General features: G+C 34.7%; 1 protein-coding gene across 1 annotated transcript in view; it reads right to left on the reverse strand.

Annotated features, from left to right (window-relative positions):
* CSMD1 (CUB and Sushi multiple domains 1) overlaps positions 1-23,255 on the reverse strand; it is a 2,093,507-nt gene that overhangs the window by 1,509,934 nt on the left and 560,318 nt on the right. Inside the window, exon 3 of the mRNA XM_058288018.2 lies at positions 6,262-6,374. Coding sequence (XP_058144001.1) covers positions 6,262-6,374 — 113 coding nt within the window. The remainder of the gene's footprint in view (positions 1-6,261; positions 6,375-23,255) is intronic.

The raw sequence follows: 23,255 nt of genomic DNA on the forward strand, positions 1-23,255 counted from the left end.
AACACAAGCTGATATATATTGTTGGGACTCTTGATTTTGGGGGAAGAAGTTTTGAGAATTACTCCCCTGACCTCCACCAGCTAAATAAAACTCTTTTCCTTGTGTGATCAACCTTGGTGTGGACTTCAATTCTCTGCACCAGGAAAGAACCCAGGGGATTTGTGAGGATTCCCTATGGCACATCTATCTATCTATCTATCTATCTATCTATCTATCTATCTATCTATCTATCTATCTATCTATCTACCTACCTATCCATCCATCCAACCACCCATCCATCTGCCATCTACCTAATCTAACTATCATTTATGTATACACACATATACAAATACCTGAGCTACGAGATCTTATGATTGTAACCCAAGGAAATATGAGAGACTTATCTTCATGAGCAATTGCTTTTTCCACTCCAATGAATATGCTGTTTACTTTGTATGAAATATGGTTTCCTACCACAAACAAATTTTACTGTTCAGTAATGTTGAATTCCTCATTGCTCCAGTTCTAGTATTTATTCATTAAATGAATTTTGACACTTTTGGTTTCTTACAGATCTCATGCATAAAATTTAAGGCCAATATATTTAAAGATGGAATGCTGGGAAACTGATATAACAGTTTCATGTTTAAAATTAGTAATTTTTCTAAATATATTTTACTATCAGCAGTTATGGTTTAGAATTTCCATTTTTCAACAATTATGTCAGCCAACCAACATATTTAAAATCCTACCATTTCTAATTGGCTTTGGTCTAATCAAGAATCTGATTTAATTTTGTTTCAGAACTTGCAAATTTTGAAAACAAATATTTCTATCAAATTGTGCATATGGTGTGTATTCACATAGCTTTTAGAAATCTACCCTCTCATGGAGGAAAATCTTTGCTGGTTTTAAATCTTCTTCCCTATCTAAGGAACTGCTTTATACTCTTAAGAAAGTTTTAATACAAGTTAAATATTGATCCTAAGTGGATATTATTGGACTCAGTTTAGTAGTGTTGACACTTTCCATCTAAATATAAATAATATTTCATACAAATATTGTTTCTCATTAAGCATCAGGTTATATAAATACAATCAACTTCAAAGAAAACTTATTTCACTTATCAAAAAAAAAATCTAAAATGCCAAACTATATTATAAAAAATAATTCATGAAAATTAGTTTAAACTACAATCAACATTGATTTAGATTGTTAAAAGTCAACATATAACATAACAAATAACTGATGAAGCAACTGAAATGATATTCAGAAAAAATATATAAAAGTGTGCATTAACAAAAAAAACTTCATTAAAAACCAAAATTTATTTAAAATAAGACTTCCGAAGTTCCTATTTGGGCAGTTAAAACAGTTTTGTAATGCTTGGTGGTTATGGCAGCACAACATTGTGAACGTAATTAACAGCACTGAATTATCACTTGAATGTAGTTCAAAGGGGGGATTTATATTGTATATATGGATCTAGCATATGTATTTTTAAAAATCCATGGAATTAATACAATCAGTAAACCCTAAGTTAAACCATGGACTGCAATTAACAGTACAATTATACAAATGTGCTTTCATCAATTATAACAACAAATGTATCACATTAAATGCAAGTTGTCAATAATAGAGAGATACATGGGACTCCTGTATTTTATGCATGATTGTACTATAAATTTACAACTTCTCTAATAAAAAAAATATTATGACTTCCCTACACATGGCTCATCTGTCCCTTCTATTTCAATCTATAGCTGGTGCTGGAGTTGGTAGAGTACGTACAAGAGACTTAACTCTTTGGTCCATCCATGTGCCATCTTGGCCCTGAGCCTCAGTGGAGTTGCAACACCTACTCTCCAGTTCATTGGACTCACTCAGGACAACTAACAAGGAGGTGAGGACGAACAACCATCACACTAAGGAAGCAAGCGAGCCTACAGCTACAAGGAAGCAAGCCCCATCCTTCCGCTCTATGGGATCAAAGCCCTGCCTCAGTTAGAGGTGGAGTGGGCATCACCATCCCAGAGTCCTCAGGATTGGGGAATGAGCTATGGACTGGAGTGGACTTACTGGTATTTTACTATAGACGTATTGCAATTCTAACAATGGAAGACATTTCAACATTGATGTGGAGACAGTGGCCACTAGAGGCTCTGAAGGCAAGGAGAGGGAAAAAGAGATGTAATACGGGGGCATTTTTGGGACTTGGGAATCATCCTGAATGACAATGACAGATATAGGCCATTATCTATCTTCCCATAACCTACAGAATCACATGAGAGTATAAACTACAATGTAAATTACAAAAATACAAAAAATAAAAAATCCAGACTTCAGAACCAAAAAAATTAAAATTTGAGTACAAGATTTTTCATCTTATATTCATTACTGTTTCTAACAATTAGATTCCTTTAAATCAAATAAGAAAAAACATTAAAATATGGAGGTATTCTCTTTTAAAATCTGAAATATAAAAAGAACATTGAGAAACTACTGATATATGCAACACATAGATGAGGGTTTTTTTGTATTAGGTTAAATGAAAGAAGCCAAACCCAATGGACTACTTACTACGTGGTTTTACTTATACGACATTCTGAAAATGCAGAACTGTAGATACATAAAGAAAACCAGTGGTTGCTTGAGGCTGGGATTGAATTTAAAGTGAGGCAAAAGAACTTTGGGGGGTGATGGAAATGTTTTATATATTGATTGTGGATGTAATTTATGACTATATACACTTGTACAAACCTCTCAAAAACTATATAGTTAAAAGAAGATAATTTTCTGTAAAAGGCTGAGAAGAGTGAATATATATAATATATTAATCAATGACATTAAAAAATTTTTAAAAAGCAGAAAAAATGATCAAAACTTTTTTCCAGGCAGCAAGTTACAACAACTGGAGAGTCTCTGCTTTTTTTTTTTTTTTGCTTTTTTTACAGTTTTTTTGATACATATTAATAAAACACAAATCCATCCAAAGGGTATGATCAATGGTATTCAGTATAATCATATTTGAGCATTCATCACCCCAATCACTTCCAGAGAACTTTGATTATTCCAATAATAATAATAAACAAAAAACAAGCAAAGAAACAAAACTCATTACCTCTCAATCTCTCTATGCCTCTCCTTGCATACCTAGCTGGTATTCTTTTTCTTTTCTCTAGTTTATTTGAATTTATATTTTGTAAAAACAGCTGTTTATATGCAGTATCACCCATACTTGTGTTTTCCATGAGGTTTTACTATTTTATCTGTAAAAAGATCTGAGTCCTGCCCTTGGCAATAATGAAATCACTATTAGCTACCTTCATAGTTATTACTATTAATTTTAAGAGAGGTTGGCATATTACATGTCTTGAAAATGTGTACATCTTTTGAATAACACATAAAGATTCAGATTGTTTAAAATGTCTTTGGTCTATTAAATGGAAAATAAAATAAAATCTGTTACTTTAACAAGAAAAAAAAGAACACAGAGACAGTTTGGGGTACAGTTTCTAGATTATCATGTCATCAAGTTGATATTCTCTTTTAATGTCTCAAATCTAATCTGTGGCCATGCCTTAATCACATGTCAATTTTCCAAATCCTACGTGATTTTTTTTTCTTAGCAAATTAGGTTAATGAAAAAAAATAAAGAATCTTTATTGTTTTTTTGTAATTAATATTGTTTATGAAATAAGAGAGAAAATAGGAATACATGATTAAATGCTATTTATACACATAGTACATTTTTATTGGTCTCATGAATTTTGATGTATCACTGATAATTTAGGTAAATAGCACATATTTCAAAGCATTGGCAATAAACACTAAAGTTCAGTGCCCAGATAATATTTGTTACCAAGGTTTTTACAGATTTTTAAAATTTGAAGGATTTTCTCAAATCCAAGCCAATGGATTTAAATTAAAAATTTAAACTGCAATCTTGTACTACTAAAAGGACTATAGCAAATTATTATTTGTCAAGCTGCTTTAGTATTGAATTTCTTAATTCAATTTCCTTTATAAGTCTTTCATAATACATCAAAATTTCATTATATTATTTGTTTTATATAAATTGCTTAATGAATAGCTCTTCAAAATAAGCCAGCAGGAAAAAAGTAAATCATAAAACATCCAAAGGAAAATGTCCTGGTTCTGAAACAATTTTAGATATTTTTTCTGACCCATTATCATTGGTTCTGTCTAGGTAATGTGACTCATTTGGCAATTATGCAAATCACTTTATACACTATTCTTAATAAAATCTTTTATTTCTCTGTTATGTTCCCTTGGTAAGTTAGAGTTGGATCTAAATTACTAGTGGGAACTGGTTAAACTATTGATAAATAAATTGATGCTTGCAATGAAAGCCTTTACTCTTCATTGGGGATTATAATTAACTTTGTTTCTCCAGATAGCACAGATTTTCTTAGGAGTCTTTTAAGTTAGCAGAGAAATGTCTTAAAATATAGATATAAAATTTGAAAACGATTTTGGGTGTGTAGACAAATTACCTTTTTATTTTATTAGTTTTTCCATTTACAATATAAGCTTGTATTTGCTTATAAAACCCAGACTGTATTATAATATCACTATTTAAAATCTAAATGTCTAAATGAATTTCTCCATGCTACATTTGAAAAATTAAATCACTCAACTTTCTAGTCATTTTCCAGTTGGTCTTTTTGAAACACCAATAAATATTTTTCTAACAGAAACAACCTCATAAAACATTTTTCTTTCCACCATCACAACAATTGCTAATACAAACAACAATAGACCAGAAAGTCTAGATAATGTGATTCATTTGGCAATTATGCAACATCAAATAAAGTTTACATAGCATTAATCTTAGAGAATTCAGTATTGTATTCTATTTATATGCCAAATGTACATCAGTAAGGGGAGGAAAAATGTTGGGATTTCTAAAATGTAGTGGCCTGGTCTGTCTTCCAAGCCAGTATCACACATGATTGGGCAAGGTAGGTTTCACAAGTAACCAGTGTGAGTTGCCTTAGAGACAATTTTAGAGTGTTAATCAAAAAAGAAACTGTGTGAATTTACTGTGTATAGGAAGTAGTAGATAGATATAACCAAATTTGACAGCTAACAGTACTCATTTATCTTAAGTAGCATGTTATTTTTTAAAGATTAAATTATTTCCTGTTAGAAATATTCTTAAAATAGAGTAATCCTTTCAGGACTTTAATGTTGCTTTATTTACAAAAGTAGTGGCCTGAAATATGTGAGAATATTATACAATCTTGTGCAACATTCTGGCATAATTTTAAATGAAAAGATAAACTATATATTTGTGCAAAGTGAACATTGTCATTATACTCTCTGAAAATTGAATTACAATCAAATACAGTAGCATATACACTTTAAATTTATGCAAAGGATGATTTTTGCCCAAAGGAACTTAGTGTTGCAAATAAAAACCTGTGTTGAGGTGACTTATCAAATGACGTCCAAAGTAAGCTGTGTGTGCTGTAAATAGGGATTAGCTCACACTAACTATCCAGAGAGTTTCTTAATTAACAGGGTAAATAGTTTATTTATGTTTTTTTTTTAAAAAAAAATAGTAGCTTTTGTACTGCAGTGAAAGGAAATTTTAAAATATTTATGTGAAACAAGACTAAAATATACACTTTTCATGTCGTTATATTTTAAAAATTTAGGACAGTATCTTAACATCTAATATATAAAGTAATCATATTACTTCCTCTATTGAAGTTTAAACTCAGTTTATTTTTTTTAATGTAGTTCAATAATGGTAGCACGATTCCAAAAGTATCTAGACACAAAATTTGAGGACATGAAAATAAAACAGAATCCCAATACCTAGCAATGACCAAACAATAAAACCAGAATAATTTTCTCAATTACAAATTCCATCTTTGATGAAAACTCACTTAGTGGAATTCCCTTTATTTAAACAGTTACTACCAATACCATTTCTCGACAAAAAATAAGCAAACTCTTCTGCATGAAACATGAACTCTTCTTAGAATGATTGTCCTGTAATTAGCATTCAAAGATTTTCAAAAATATCCCCCTACACGTCAAAAATAACCGATCGAGAAAAGTTTCATCAACAAAGGGAACTTACAAATATATATTTTGTCCTAGAAAGTTTGACAGTTATCGCAAAATGTATTAGCCAATCATCAATATATGGGGAGGGGGGAGTCAAATGCTAGCACCGTTAACCTCATGTGAAACTCATTAATCCACAGTGGCACATCTCTATCTGTAGACGCACATGAGGTCACCTACCTTCATACAGTGCTTTGAAACCCTGGGCACTCACTGCAAAGTCTGTTGTGAACCACAGCGTGAGGATAGATCCCGTACTCACGATAGAGGAGGGAAGTTGAAATCCTGATAATCTAAATTAAAAAAACAAAAAAGAAAAGTCAGGGATGTAATTACAAAGCATGCACTTGTGAATGAAGCTTATATGATAATGCAATTTCCTAACTCTTTAAGTGGATGTTGTATTTATTCGAGGTAGCTCGCTAACCAATGAGATGATCCATACAACATGGCTTTGCTAGTAATGGGAATTAACCACATGCAAGTACCAGAGTTAATTTATTTTAACATTTCTGAGAGAAGTCTTTCTTAAAGGAAATACATAATACACCATTGTCTTCAAAGAGCATCAGGAAGAAAGAAACACAGTAAGTGACACATCATCCTCACACATGCAACATGAAGCAATATGTTCTGCATGTGTTATTGAGATTGTCCTTTCCCTCCTAAACTATTAAACAGTGACTTGTCAGATCTTAGAGTTTATCTGTTTCTTTTAAATATTACTCAAACTAAATTTCAGTTCCTCTGGTTCAGGAAGCATACACCAGTTACAGCTTAATAAATGAAAATCCAATTAGTAGCTTAAGCAGAAGTCAAGTGGATTCATCGTAATGTATGGTAGTCTTCAAGAGCAAACTTTTGTGTAAGGTTTTACACCTATCCCCTCATTTGACTACATGAAGAAGTTTTAATGTTGATAAAGTCCAAAACCTGGATAAGTGAACTATGATGGCAAGATGTATAATAACGATAATACTTCAAAAACTAAGTGATTTTTAAAGTGTCCAAACAGTTAGTTTCCTATTTAAGTAGGTCTGTCTACAGATACCTTGTTCCATGCCATCTGAAGAAAAAGACGTGGTGCCACAGGAATTAGCCTGAAGCTGGGAGCATCCTGGCTCACCAGTAAGTCCGTGTATTAAATACATCATGACAGCGGCTTTGGGTGCAGAAGCAATACTCTGAACATAACTCACATGATTTATTATGGCCAAATACAATGAAAGAATGGATTAATGAAGAACATGATAAAAACAAGCCACTTAATAAAAATGGTAAGATCATATTTTGGTAAAAGAATAGTTCCACACATGCTGCTAATACCTATGATGTGTTACGCTTTTATTTTCAACATAAACAGTCATTTTTCTGTCAGTCTAAGCTTTTTACTTGAGTTGTACTACAAAAATCTTTAATACCTTGGTTTTGGGTAGTTATAATCTATCAAACCACCATTTGTTCTATACCATTCTTAACTTCATTAACATTAGTAACAGATAAATAATGGGAAATTATATATACATGTACATATGTTAAAATTTGTGAGCTAAAACATGATAACACAACAGGTTAACTTCGTTTCTTAGTCTCCGTTTCAGCTGCGATTGCTGCAGAGAGCAGTACTCTGGGGAAAGGGGAACTACCTAGCATGCCAAAGGCACAGGACAGCAGGGTGAGCTGTCAGAGGAAACAGTAATCCAAAAACTGCTCTATCGTCTCACTGGACAAGTCTTCAGAAACAAGAACCCAGAGCAGATCTGCACGGTGGTAAACAGCTTCCCCTTCCATCTCTCAAAGCTCCCGGGCACCAAGGGCTGAGGCCTGGTCTCCCCTTTTGCCCGCTTTTGCTCCTTCGTCTTTCCTTCATGTTTTGCCTCAGCACCTTTATCTGTGTCATATGAGTCATAGCTCTGTGAGGCTTATCACCTACTCTCAATTAAATTGTATTCCTCTTTATGAACTACAGTATGAGCTTTTCACTCTTCACGAGCTTCCATTTTTCCCCCTTTATATTTTACTCTTGGGTAACACTAATCACCATCCCTAGACATTCCAATCACCTGCGGGCCTAAGTGACTGATACGGAAAAAAAGAAGCCAGTATTAGCCACCCATCATCTAGCAGATACTCTGTTACATGATTTACATGCTATCAAACTCAAGGTGGGACACAAGCCAGTTAAATAGATGATCCCTCCAGAAATGAAACCAGCAATACTGAGTTCAGATTCTTGGGCTAGTTCACCAAGGCACCTGCTTTGCCATACAGAAGAGCCTGCCAAAATGGAGACTTCTCTGACACCACTGCAGACTTGCTGTTTTAAGAAGCCCTGGGCCCAGAGGCCGCCAACGAAAATTCTGACAAATCTGATATCATAAAAATTGTAAACATCCTTACATAAGAATAAAATTCATGCTAGAATGTTTTCTGCTTAAGTCCAAAGGCAAAATGCAAACTGGGGAACAAATGTCATTACCCTTAAGAGAAGGGTTCCTTTCTTAATATTCTTAGACTTCTTGTAAATCAATTAAGAAATGACTAACTCCATAATTGAAAAAAAGTAATGGGTGAGAATAGGCAGCTCATAGGAAAATGAAAACTGACATATGCTTTATATATCTCATAATTGGAGGAATACAAATTGAACAAGATGATCTTTTGAACCTACAAAGTTGGCAGAAACTATGAATGTTAAACAAACTACACAAATTGTAAGGATGTTCGATTATAAATTGGAACTGCAAGTCCCCTCTTAGGTATGGAGAAGACAGTTGCACTTAAAGACATACAGGAATACATATGGAAAGGAAATTCATCTCCGCAGAGTTTGCAATAAAAAGCAGGAAAAAACTTATAAAATTATCAAATAAAATAAGGTGTGGAGAAAGAAAATATGGTACATTTATTCAAAAGGCTATTCAAAACTTAAATAAAATAAGATACACATCAAAATTTTATAGTGCAAACATTTCCAAGATCAATAAAGGAGAAAGTAAGAACAGGTGATTGTATGTTACCCTTTGTATAATCATAAATAAATATTTGTATGTGTCTGTGTGTGCATATTTTCACTTAGTGCATATGCAAACATATACAAATGGACAACTTATGTAAATAAGAAAACTGTTGATGATGTTTGTCCACCATTGTGATAATGGTGGTTTCGTTTATTCATGAACTTGGCCAGGTAATGGTGTCCAGTTGTTTGGTCAAACAAGCACTGGCCTGTTACTGTGAGAATATCTTGTGGCCTTATAACCATCAGTAAGTTTATTGAATCTGCAATCAACAAGGTGATTGCCTTCAGGAATGAGAGAAGCTGAATGCTTTAAAAGGAGAAGTGATGATTTCAGCAGTCAGAAGAGAGAATGTCCATCTCTACTTCAGCCAGACAACTTCTCCTGGGGAATCATCAAAACCTTCTTTGAAGTTCTAAGCTTGTGGCCAGCTCTATGGAATTTGGATGTGCATATTGGTACAGACGCATGATGCAATTCTTATAAAAATCTCATAATATCTACAATATATCCTGTTGGTTCTATTTCCCTAGAGAACACTGACCAATATAACCTCATGCTAGGAAGTGGGAATGAGAGTTTGGAAATAAGACAAGACTCACTTTTCATTGTACTATATGCAACAGAAAGTTTTAAATGAAGTTACAACTGAGACACTAAAATACTGTAGTAGACTATTATAAATGAAGGTTTTTCTGAGAACCCAATACATATGAAATTCCAGAATTCCATCTCCCTCTACAATATTCACAAAAGGTTTTAAAAGTTCAAAGAAACAACTCCATACCTCTCATATCCCTTTGTTTGGATGCAGGATATGAGATAAGCATGGAGAGAGAGAAGGGTGTGATGAAGAAATTTATTTTCACCACCAGCTTGTGGGAAAACTGGGGAGGGCACTACCTCCTTCTCTTCAGGTGGCTTCCGTGAGACAATTCAGCTCTGAAAAGTTCCTTAACTTGGAGATGAGAAAAGGATATGCAGATGGCCATTAAGCACATGAAATCATGTCTAACATTGTTAAGTATTAGGGAAATGATTATTAAAACTACAATGAGACATGACTACATACTTATCAGAATGGCCATAATAAAAAACAGTGACAATACCAAATGCTCATTAAGATGCAGAGAAAATAAATCACTCATACATTGCCGGTGAGAATGTAAAATGGGATCGCTATTGCCAGGAGTTGAAGAGAACATGGGGCAGAAAGGAAGTCGATGTGGCTATAAAAGGACAATATGAGGAATTTTTGTGGTGGTGGAAAATGTTCTGTATATTAACTGTATCAATATTAATATCCTTGTTTTGCACGATGTTACCGTTGGGGGAACTGGGCACAGGGAATGCAAAACCTCTCTGCATTATTTATTACAACTGCATGTGAATCTATCGTCTTAAAAATAATAATAAAAAATTTGGCTGGAGGAGAAGAGGCTGAGAGACACTCAAGAAGATATTAATCAAGATTAAAATAATTTTATTAATAGAAAACCAAAAATAATATTTTAAATAACCGCATCTCATTAGGTTAAAAAATAAATTATACAAATAAAGGCTGAAGATGATTTGATTTAGTAATATTCCATTTTGAAGTTTTAAATAACTATTAGCATAAATGGAAATATCAAATAAGTTGATCATGCCCTAAAATAAACAGAACTGATGTTCCCTGTAATTAATGAGGTTTATAAATAATTGTGATTATAAAGATAGATGAACAAATTACTTCAGTTCAGGAAAACGTAATAAGGTATTAAGGTTCTCAAAACAATATCCTGTTAATTTGGTTTGGAGGGTTGGGGAGTTTAGCATACACAATTGTAGGCAAAATATATGCACATGATCTGTCTGCCGATTACTGAAATGCAATGGGCTCATTTACACTCGCATGAAAAGAAGGAAGCCTAACTTTGGCAAAGGTGGAGGGGGAGTCAGAGAAGGTGAGCTGATCCAGTTGATCATGAAAACTGTTCAAGAGCTAAGTGCAATTGAGATGCTTATGGCCATTACCCTATCACACCAGTCGACAGTGAAGAATCTTATAATAATGGCATATGATGTTCACTCTTTGTTCTCTTCTTAAATATACTTTTGAGGAAACTCTTTAATACATCACTTGGTATTCTTTGCATACAGATCCTTGAGATAAATAGCTGTATGGTCTGACTTTCTCAAGGAGCACCTGCTTCTTATGAACAGTCGTTTTATATTTAGCACACAGTTAATAGCAGAGCTATTCAAGTTTCTCTCTATTTGCTAACAGAAAATGTAAAGCCAAATTTCTGGTCCTCAGCAACGTCTGAATTTTTGTAGTAGCCTCATGCCAGATTCCATACATTGGTATCCCTTCTAATTCTTCTTTTGCTGACATCCATTACATTGTACTTTTGGAAGCCACTTTATCTAAAGTTATCATTAATTGTGGTATTATTAAAGTAATAAGTCCATGAATGGAAGAATGAAAACAAAGTCAGCCATCTTCCTCTCCCCATTTCTCTAGCTCCGATCCAATATCACCTGCAATATATAAACAGCCTATTTCTTCGTATACTATGCCTCAGAAAATTAGACTTCCAGAGAATTAAGGTCACATCTTCCATTTAAACCACTGTGATGTAACAGCAATGAAACTCTAGGCCCAAGCATACATATCCTTCTTCGTGCTTTATTACCTTCTAACACTTCTGCCTGAACAGATCAAGCAGGCATTACTACACATCACTACATTTTCTGGCCTTAAAATCTGAGCTGCAAGAGGAGTCCATTGTACCCAGAAGCTAGGTCTACCTTAGCACTGATGCCAGCGTTTCCACTGGAGGAAACAACTGCTCATCCCCTTATTCAAAGTATTACGATTTCATCGGAGTAGTATCTTTTTCAGAAGGAAGAATGGAATGGTTGGGAAAAGGAATCAAGTATGAGAAGAGTGACAAGGAATCAATTTCATTCTCAGTTTAAAAAAAGTATATTTGTTGGAGCTCCAAACATCTCTCTTTCTCTGTCTTTTTTTTAGTTGTATCCCTGCCTATTGAATCTCATTTACTATATTTTCTGCTGGGAGAAAAGCAATTCCCCTCTCACATCCAGTGATCCAGGTAAATGATAGAGCATGCCTGTCACCGATGAATGATGGCTAGGTAAAATAGAAACGATTTGTGGCAGGCCTTCAATAGTCTAGGTCCATGTTCACTCGGTAGAAACAAGGGTTTTGAACTGAATGAGTTTATTCTCCCATCTTTCAGGAAAATACTAGAAAAAATTGCACTGAGAAATAGATTCAAATTATTTTATACTGCGCAACCGTTCAAGCTCCTCAAATCACTGGTAGCAGTGTAATCGTCTTTGAAGACTAGAAATGGCAACACTGAAGGAAAAGTAAAGCAAATTCAGTGAAAACCTAAGCAGAATCAGAAGATCAGTGTGAGTGGACTTAGTTTCACATCTATCAGTGAGGCACATTAGGGACACACTTCATAATTTATGGTATTTGGGATTTTTAAAATGTCAACTATTTTAAAACCACAGTTTGGTTAAAATGTCAAGTGCATATTTGAAATAATATGGGGGATAAAACACCAAGTTAAATCTTTTCCCAGTAAAGGTAATTGCCTTGAAGAAAAGCTTCGTAAAGCCAAACGTTGCCAGACTCAGATTAATGCTCAATATTGGATAACATTACATTTTAAAATAGTATGCTAGTTTGGATCTCCTCATAATACAGTTTGCAAAAAGTCTTGGCCTAGCATTCGGAATGAAAGTAGAATAATAGCCAAAAGTTAGCAATAATCTTAGAGATTAATATATTCCATGTTCTACCAATTAAATTAATCTCCTCGCAAAGCACCTTAGCAAACCACTGCCCAGGTCTGTGAATGCTTCCAAGGCTGAGAGATAAGGATGCGACAAAGCAGTTAAATCCACGTTTAACCAGTAATTTTCTTAGATTTTTAGGAATCCATCTTTATTATGTTCATGTACAGGACCCAGTAAATATTATCTAGAAGAGTTTCCATGTCATGTAATAAAATATGAGGATTTTTAAAATTATCCATTTGTTTTTATCTTTTTTACAGATTTATCACTATAGTTGCTTTTTTTGGGCCCAAATGTGCGCCATCTTTTTAGTCTGAAGTATAATAAATATTGCGCTGTCAGAAACAATTTTCTATTAATTCAAAAGATTGGCTGAACCCTAAATTATATATTAATAATTAAGATGTTTTCTGTATTCAAGAAACTTATAGTCTAATGTGAAAGGAAAAAAAAATTAGAAATACTCTGGAATTAAGGAAATCTGTGTAAGCCACAGAAATGTCTTGCAGTTGCTATTCTACCTTCTACCATCACAAGTTAGTGGAGGGGATAGGATGGGGCAAGTGTGGCACATAAAGTTCTGCGTAACTTTCTAATATTTCAACAAAATATGGTGTTCATAATACTTTCCAATCTCTCCAGAAGTTACTTTTCAATGTTTTCTTGAAAATAAATTTGCAGGAGTAAACTCTAGGGATAAAATCACTTCAATTCAGAAAACTAGGCTAAGTCCAAAGCTCTAAGAAAAAAGGTATTGAAAATTCTTTAAAGAAATGTGTTTTCTAAATAATCACAAAATTATTTGATTATATTAAACAGAGAAAAATGTACTATAAATAAAAAGAATTGTTTTACAGACACCTACAGATGTGGCAGAAAAACCGATTAATTTCTGGGTGACATTTCCTAATTTCTGGTGACATTTCAGGTAATCAGAACGTTAGTTGTTAGAAATTAAATATAATATCTGTGAATTCAGAAGTCTTATATTTCTACTTATTGGTGCCATATTTTCACTGTAAAGTATCTTTAATTCTATTGTAAAAGTTATGCAATGTGTTGTGTATTATAATATTTCCAGGATTGATTGCAAGTATAGAAAGTTGTTTTTCATTATAGTCATGGAATTTTAAAGTTGGAGAGAGCACTAAATAGCTTATCAGATATTTTAGCTTCTTATTTTGCAGAAAAGAAAAATTTATCTTTCACTTTTATTTACCTGATGGACTTCCCTCTATTCATAGAAGAATTATCACTGAATGTAATGAACAAAAACTCAAGTAAATAGCTTTGGAGTTCGGACAACAGGTTCCTGAAACTCATAGCCTCAACAGCTGTATTTATATTTTAAATTATCAAAGCTTAAGTTCATACCATAAACAGTAAATTTGAAAAAAAAACAAAACAGTAATCTTCCCTTCCCTGAGAACTTGACAAATGCCTGGTTTAGGAATGTGGACAATTTGGACAGCAAGGAGTGATCTTGGAGATTGTCATATCAAGAGGAGGACTGAGTGTTTAGAGATTTGAGAAGAGAGATGGGCCGCAATTTATATTCCAGGCTAAGTCCTGGGTGGTAGCAAGCCTCAGAGAAAATCCTCATGCCAGCGTGGTGTTTCAGCATTGGGTTCTAGAGAGCAGGACAATGGATAGAGCTAGTCTCAAATGTTTATATGATCCCAAATCAGTGTGAAAAAACAACCAAGACCTTGCACCTAGGAGGGGTAAAACAGGTTGCCTTCAGGGACCCAACTTCATGAAATCAGAAGAGTAATGTAGACCAGCAAACAGGTACCCAATGGAATGAGACTAGCTGGAATGAGCTACCTCGCAGACTGTATTAGGAAAATACAGAGGATGGTCCAGTATGGGCTGCCTCTTCAACCTGTTATTTCAAGGTCACATAAGTTCCCTGGACTATAAACATCATCCAGGGAAGAAAGAGGGAAGCAGGTAAAAGTCTTAAAAGAATAGAATTTTAAAAAACAAACACACAACAATACAGAAGCGACTTAGTTTACCTAAACTTTATTGAATAAAAATTTCTGCCATCATTTGGAAAGAAACTCAAGGTACAAATTACCATAAATTTCATTTTTAAAGAGTTATATATTTTTCCACATATTTAAAAACAGTACCTGTCACATTTATTTACTTTTCTGCTCTGTAACATTCGCTTATTTCTAACACCACAAAAGATACTAAGTTACTCACATATAAATCTTGAGCATAGATTTTATGTCAATGCATAGACTATCTACACACATGTGCTGAAGCTATTGTATAATTCAGTTTCTAAGAAAATGTGTTGGCTTTTAAATATAGTAATGATCACTAAATTTAACCTCTTTGGGAAACAGACTCAGTTAAAAACCTTACACTTTCCTTAAACTTAAGGTTTTCAGCTTTTTCCAGACTCCTAAATATGTCATTTGATTGGCCTAGCAGCCAAGAGATTCAAACAGCTGTTGTACTTGAAGACTTTCATTGTTATCATTGTTATGAAATTACTTTTCAGAATCTTGTTTTTATATTAGACAATTTCAAGTTTGAATATAATATGTTTGTGTGTTTGCCTCCTTTCCAAAGTACCCATAGCGTTTATTTTGGACTTGTTTAATTTAAAAGAAAAGAAACTGATTTCATCACCAGGTTTTTTTTTTCTTTATCATAGTGCAACATTGAGTTCCTAACAACCCCTGGGTATAATTATTAGTAGCCCAAAAAAGTTTAAAGGTAAAACCTTTTGTGTAACTCAACTTTTACCAAAACGTTAGAGAAGATTTCATGCTCACTTGTACGCTTTTCACTTAACTATAAGTCAAAAGCATAATAGCACTAGGAGAGCAACCAACTTTATACAAAGAAAAGTCAGGACATCTTGTTGTGAGACAGTTACCTCACACCTAAGAAGTCAAGGCATATTTGTTTATTGCCTAGTGCTTACTCGGAATTCAAAGTAAATCTAGGTAGACTGTTTTCTGCCTTTTAAGTAGTGACTGAGAACAAATGCCTAGATGATTTGCTTGTGCCATTTCAAAATGGCTGTTCACAATAACTGTGGAAATTAAATGTTTATGTAGTAGGCTGGTGTGTATGTGTTTAAGTGTCTACAAGTGAATAGTTATATTTATATAAAATCATGTATTTTGCTTTAATAAACTAGAAAATTTTCTTACGAGTTGTTTAATAATAAAATGCATGTCTTCAAATTTCTTTAAACAATATATATATATACTTCAGGAATTTCGGGGATCTTTTTATATTTATGAAACTTACATGTATATAATTGGAAAGGGCTCTTGAAAAGAGTGATTGAAAATCTTGGGAAAACCCAGTTGAATGATATGACCATCAATGTTCTTATCAGAAGTTCTAGCAGGAGAGACAGACACATGCATACCATCTAAGAGCATCATGTCTCTCATACAAGAATATCTTCATTTGGTTATATTTTGAAAATGTCATGAGATCTCAAGAAGCCTTCTCACTACCTGAGTACCTAATCTCTCTGGATAATTTTGTGGGTTTTTTTTTTCTTTTGTGTGTGTGCATGTGTTTATCTATTCATCTATCTACACACATAAATGTACATACACAAAATATATTTTTCTTGGATAAAGAAAGAACAGGCTGCTTGCGTTTCAAAATGCTTCTTGAACAGTGGAGGTTTGGTTCTTTGCCCATGCTGCTTAGCAAGTGCTAAAACTAAAGAGATTGTCTTATTTGATTTATAGACTCCATGTTGGATCAGATAATTGCAAAACAATTTGACTCATTCGCTAGGAATTTTGGGGTAAGTATTGATGAAGGAGACAGAGAGAACATCTATTTAGAGGCTAGACATGAGCTAGGAATGAGTGACCAGCAGGCTGGCCTCGCACAGAGCTGGAGGTCAAGGCTGAAGGCACTGCAGTGGAAGCTCCATGTGGGCAGAAATATTTGCACTGTGGTTCATTCCTCTGTATTGAGACCCTAGAAAGCCCTCAACACATACTTGTTGAAATATTTAACACTTCTCTCATTTATCCCATTATCACTTCCTATGAGATTCATGTTCTCATCAAATCACTGAGAACATCTTTTCCATTCAGTTAAGTGATACCTAATGGGTAGCTCTTTTCTGCTTGGCCAGGAGTCATCACTGAAGTTAATGGTGACCTGGCAAGTAATGAAAACAATGGCAGGGATAGGATGTACTTAACTGCAAGATACCTTTTAAAAGGGAAGGTATGTTAATATTCAGCTCTTACGGATTCTTATCCAAGCAGAATATGGAAAAACAGACAGAAGTGCCAGATTTTTCAGGATCAGCCAGAAAGAACAAATAAACTAAATATCAAACCCAGAACCAGCAAAATGGCAGCAGAGTAAGGAGCTGTTAGAGTCAGCTCCTGCTACAGGGCTGTTAGTAAACACCCAGAGCTCTCTGAAGAGCTCTGAAGCACCTGTTTGGGGGCTCCAGGAGGCCAGAAATATATCTGGCCACATCCTTGAAGGAATGGAAGGAGGAGGCTGCCCATCTGCAGAGAAGACTCATAAGTAGAGCACTCCAAACCCCGGAAGCCAGTGTCCATCCTCCACTAGAAGCACAAGACCCTTTGGGAGCTGTTCTGTGGCTGGAATTGGAAGCACCACTTACCAAAAATGGGGGAGGAAGAGACCTTGGGCACCAACTTCACCTACTGATGAGTGAATTCAGTAGGCTGAAGTATAATCCTGAGAACAACTAAAGTTTGAGCCTAACTCCAAGTCAGAAAGAGTCCAGGAACCACCATCTTAGCTCTTTGCATGTCATGAGGGGAAGTAGGGCAGACTGAAAATCCCAGTGCTGGTGGGGACAGGCTTCTTTCCATCCAGGTCAGAATGCCTAGGCTCCAGTCCCACTTCCGGTATGAAAGAATCTGGGGAAACCTGCACCAGCCTTTCCTGGAAATTACTGGCTCAGCTGCAGAGGCCAGTGATTATCCTATTCTGGCAGCATGAACTGCCCCAGGAGCTATTCTGTGGCTGGAATTGAAAGTCCCATTTTCCAAAAACAGGGGAGAAGGTGATGGTTGGATACCAATTTGGGCTACTGATTAGTAGACTCAGCTGACTAAGGTATAACCCTGGGAACAGCTGGGGTTTGAATCTGCCCAAGTCGGAAAGAGGCCACTGGCCACGATTTTGACTCTGCCGCAAGCATAAAGAGTAGCCGGGCTGACTGAAAAGCACAGTGAAGGTAGGAAACTGGTTCTTTTCACCCAGGTCAGTTTGCAGCCCTAGACTAGGTTTCAGGCCATCTCTGGCAGAGAAGAGGTTGGTGGGCCCTGCACCAGCCTATCCAGGTAACTGCAGGTACCTTTGACTGGCACAGACTGAATAATGAGAAGTCTACCAGAGCAACTATTGTCATTGTTCACCCACAGTGTATAGATTGCTCCCCACACCTGCAGCTCCATCCCCACCCCAGGCAGAGGAAAAAGGGGCATGAAGTTTCATAGTCTCTCTGAGCAACTACAACCTAGGCCTGCATGACTTGGATTTTCCACACAGCTGTGACTCCGTCCCTACCCCTGGCAAAGGAGAAAGTTGAGAGAAGCTTCATCAGTCCTTGGGGCAATAAGGGCAACTAGAGCCACCACAGCTTATAGCACCAACTACATCCTTTCCTCCTGTTGCACAACCAGCAACAGAGAAAGGGTGGAAAGACCCAAACTAAAGAGAAAAACTACACCCAGAATAAATACCCTAGTAAGCCAGATGCCAAGACATCAACACAAAATTACAATACACACTAAAAACAGGAAGATATGACCCAATTAAAGAAACAAGCCTCCAGATGAAATAAAGGAGTTGAGAAAACTAATCATAGATGTTCGAACAAATCTCCTTAATAAATTCAATGAGATAGCTAAAGAGATTAAGGATATTAAGAAGATACTGGATAAGCACAAAGAAGAATTTGAAAGCATACATAGAAATACAGCAGATCTTATGGGAATGAAAGGTGCAATAAATGAAATTTCAAAAAAACATTGGAATCATATAATAGCAGATTTGAGGAAGCAGAAGAAAGGATTGGTGAGCTTGAAGAAATGGCCTCTGAAAGTGAACGTACAAGAGAACAGATGAAGAAAAGAATAGGAAAAAAGTGAACAAGTTCTCAGAAAACTAAAAGGCAGCAAAAGGCATGCAAACATAGGTGTCATGGGTGTCCCAGAAGGAAAAGAGAAGGGAAAAGGAGCAGAAAGAATATTTGAAGAAATAATGGTACACAAAACTTGCGAACCCTAGTAAAGGACACAGATATCCATGTCTTAGAAGCACAATGTACTCCCATCTGGAAAAATCCAAATAGACCAAATCCAAGACACATACTAATCAGAATGTCAAATACCAAAGACAAAGAAAGAATTCTGAGAACAGCAAGAGAAAAACAATACGTAACATATAAGGGATACCCAATAAGATTAAATGCTGATTTTTCACCAGAAACCACAGAGGCAAGAAGACTATGGTCTGATACACTTAAGATACTACAAGAGAAAAACTTCCAGGCAGGAATCTTATATCCAGCAAGACTGTCTTTCAAAAATGAGGGTAAGATTAGAATATTCACAGATTAACAGAAACTGAGAGAATTTCTAAGCAAGAGACCAGATTTTCAGGAAGTACTAAAAGGTGTGCTAGAGCCTGAAAAGAAAAGACAGGAGAAAGAGACCTGGGCGAGAGTCTAGAAATGAAGATTATATCAATAAAAGTAATTAAAAGTTTCAAAAGAGTGGTGAAAATAAAATATGACAATAAAATCAAATAGCCAGGAATAAACTTATCCAACAATGTAAAGCACTTGTATTCAGAAAACTGCAACTCAGTGTTAAAAGAAATCAAAAAGATCTAAATAACTGGAAGAACATTCCATGCTCATGGACTGGAAGACTAAATATCATTAAGATGTTAATTCTACTCAAATTGATATACAGATTTAATGCAATCCCTATAAAAATTCCACCAGCATTAAAAAAGAATTTGAAAACACGATTATCAAATTTATTTGCAAGGATAAGGGTTCCTTAATAGCCAGAAACATCACAAAAAGGAAAAGTGAACCCTCTTCTCCAGACTTTAAATCACATTACCTAGCTATAGTGGTAAAAACAGCATGGTACTGGCATAAAGACAAACATAGACACATAGACCAATGGAACCAAACAGGTGGTTCAGAAACAGACCCTCAAGTGTATGGTGAAGTGATTTTTGACTTGTCTGTTAAACCCACAAGCTCAGGCCAAACAGTCCATTCAACAAATGGTGCTGAAAGAATTGGATATCCATAGTCAAAATAAGGAAAGAGGACCCCTATCTCACATCTTATCCAAAAATTAACTCAAAATGGATCAAAAACCTAAAACTAAAAGCAAGAACCATAAAACTTCTGGAAGAAATTGTAGGAAAATATCTTCAAGCCCTGGTGATAGGTGGTGGAGTCTTAAAGGAGATAAGAGGAGAAGTGAGATGGAATAATAGTGTTTAATGTATGTAGAAGTTTTAATTAGCTTTACAGTAAAAGTATAGAAATGTATAGAGCGGATGGTAACAAATAATGATTAACAGCTAGCTTATAAATGGGGATGTGGCTGAAAATGGTTGTCTAGGTATATAAATGCCATTGACAGAATGCTAGAGAATGATCTAGGAAATGAATAGACAGTAAACCAAGAGGTGGATAAGAACTGTGGTTGATGGTACAGGTGCAAGAATGTCCTTTGTGAGCTAGAGCAAATGTACATCACTATTGCAAGGTGTTGGGAATGTGAAGAAGTGTGGGAAAACTACAACTGGAGTGACCTATGGACTGTGGTTAGCAGTAATAATATAATATTCTGGCATCTATACCAAAGATGTACTGTGTAGATAATAGGGCAATATGGAAAATGTGAGCCAAATATACACTATGGATGTGGTAACAATCAGATGGTATTATCTTACTTTAACAAATGTTCCACCACAGTGTGGTGTATTGATAAAAGGGTATTGTTTGTGAATTCTGCACATGTGCATGATTGTTTTATAAGTTTACAACTTCTGTCATAAAAAATAAGTTTAAAAAACAATAACAGGGTGGGTTGGGGGAAAGACACACCAAATATAAGATAAGGACTAAATTAGTAGTAAGACTTTAAAAGTGTTCTTTCACAATTTGTAGTAAGTGTTGATGTATGGGACCTCTGTATGATGTCATGCATGTTTGCTTTGTAAGTTCACAACTTTTACTATATACTTAATTGTTTATATATATTCATATATAAATGATATAAAGATAATAATAATAGGGTTGGTTGGTGGAAGCATACTTTGGTTAGGAGTAATATTTTGACAATGCTTAAAGAGCATTAATTAAAAAGATTTAACAAAAAATGCAATGTATTGGTAGTAGGGTGAGTTATAAGAGTTCTTTATGATGGTATATATGTTTGTTTTATAAGTTCACAACTATTACTATACACTTATTGTGTATGTTTATGCTTGAGTGATATACTTCAATAAATTAATGTGAAAAAATAAAAATAAATTAAAATTAAAAAAAAATCAAACCCAGCATTTTCAATCATAGATACTAGCATTTAAAAAATGGCCTGCTTTGGTCTAACAAAACCAGCCTGGTGCACCATCTGTCCAGCAAGTCCCTATCAACCCTACCTCTCCCCTAAGGTTTCCCTAGCAATTGTGCATGGGCTTTCTCACATGGTCAAGGCTAACCTGCAGGAGACATCTTCTAATGCCACATTTTAAAGTTTGGTTTCTTTAAAAAAATTATTGCAATTAAACCATTGTATTTAACTTTAAATTATAGCTTTCCTTCTTAAGATACTTACATCATAAAAAGCCATTAATTCAAAAGCTTCATTGCTTTTATTATGGTAACTACATAGTTCCTTCCAGAATCATGAGGGATTTTCATTTAGTTATGGAGATTTAGTATATTTGGGATATCTTATTTTGCATTAAATCAAAATTTCCTCCTAAGAGATTCCACTCTCTGCTATAAACATTACTCTCTATTAGAAGTGCCTCTGGAAAAAATAAATTCCCCCAAACTGTGTTCTAAACAAATTTGTCAAAAATTAATTGCACTGATCCTCTTTTTCTATCAATGTATTGAGTGAGCTATTTTGAGAATGTTATTTCATAATTACAGTGTCTGTGCTACACTATTGGAAACAACAATCTAAATAGATTTTGCCCCCAAGCATAAAATAACATCCTCTTGATGTGATTTTACTGTGACAATAGAACAGCATCATTTTATAAATGACATTAAAATAGTAATGACATTTTCAACTCATAAACATAATTGCAAGTATTTTATTCCAATGTTATTCTCCTCCACTCTTGAATTTTTTATGTTATCAGTTCCATCTCAACCTGAGTGATAAGGATCCATAAATTGTCTTTCTGGAGCAAAATCCATTAGCTGGAGCTTTATACCAAGATCTCTTTCTAATCTATTTCCTTGTTGCTCTGCTACTTTTCCTGTCTAGATCGTAGATATAGCCTGGGTTACTTTAAAACCTCTCACCTAGTTTCTGTTTTATGTTCTCATGGGGGGATTATTGAGTACTAATCTATTAATAATTAAGAACATGGCTAAAAAAATTAGATTAGATAAGGCTCTAAATGACTTCACTACTGGTAGGTGAAGGGCATTGGCAGTGATCCCTAGAGATTGCCCCAGGTGCCTTTTCTCTGGGCTAAGCAATATTAATAAAATAATTCAAATAATTTAAAAGAACATTCAGTGACTTTTTATAACTCCTAATTATAATAACCCACCCTAGCCCTCCATCGCAAACACTTTCTCTGACCCTACCCCCATAACACTGTCTGCTGATTTTGCATGATGGAAGAAGTCTCACTAGAAAGGGGCTAAAGATAAGAGGAGATAAACAGAAGAATCTGTGCACCCTGGAAATAGAAATGAAGAATCTCTTGTTCTAACAGTTCTGAAACCAAGCTTTTCCCGTGAGTCTGGCTCATATTAGAAATGCAGCAAATATGCAATGAATTAATCAAATACATATATAAAGAGAAGGTGCTAGGTATATTATCATTGCTCTTTCTTAGGTTAGAATTAGCAGAATATATATATAAATTTTAAATATTTGGATATTATGTGACAATTGGGTGAAAGGGAATTATTTCAAATCAATAGTTTTCTTTATTTTATTTTATTTTTTTAAAGATTTATTTTTTATTTATTTCTCTTTCCCTCCCTCCCCCCCCTCCCCCCCCCCGCCCCCAGTTGTCTGCTCTCTGTGTCCATTTGCTGCGTGTTCTTCTGTGACCGCT

This window comes from Dasypus novemcinctus, chromosome 25, assembly GCF_030445035.2.
Source record: "Dasypus novemcinctus isolate mDasNov1 chromosome 25, mDasNov1.1.hap2, whole genome shotgun sequence".
Classification (NCBI taxonomy): Eukaryota; Metazoa; Chordata; class Mammalia; order Cingulata; family Dasypodidae; genus Dasypus; species Dasypus novemcinctus.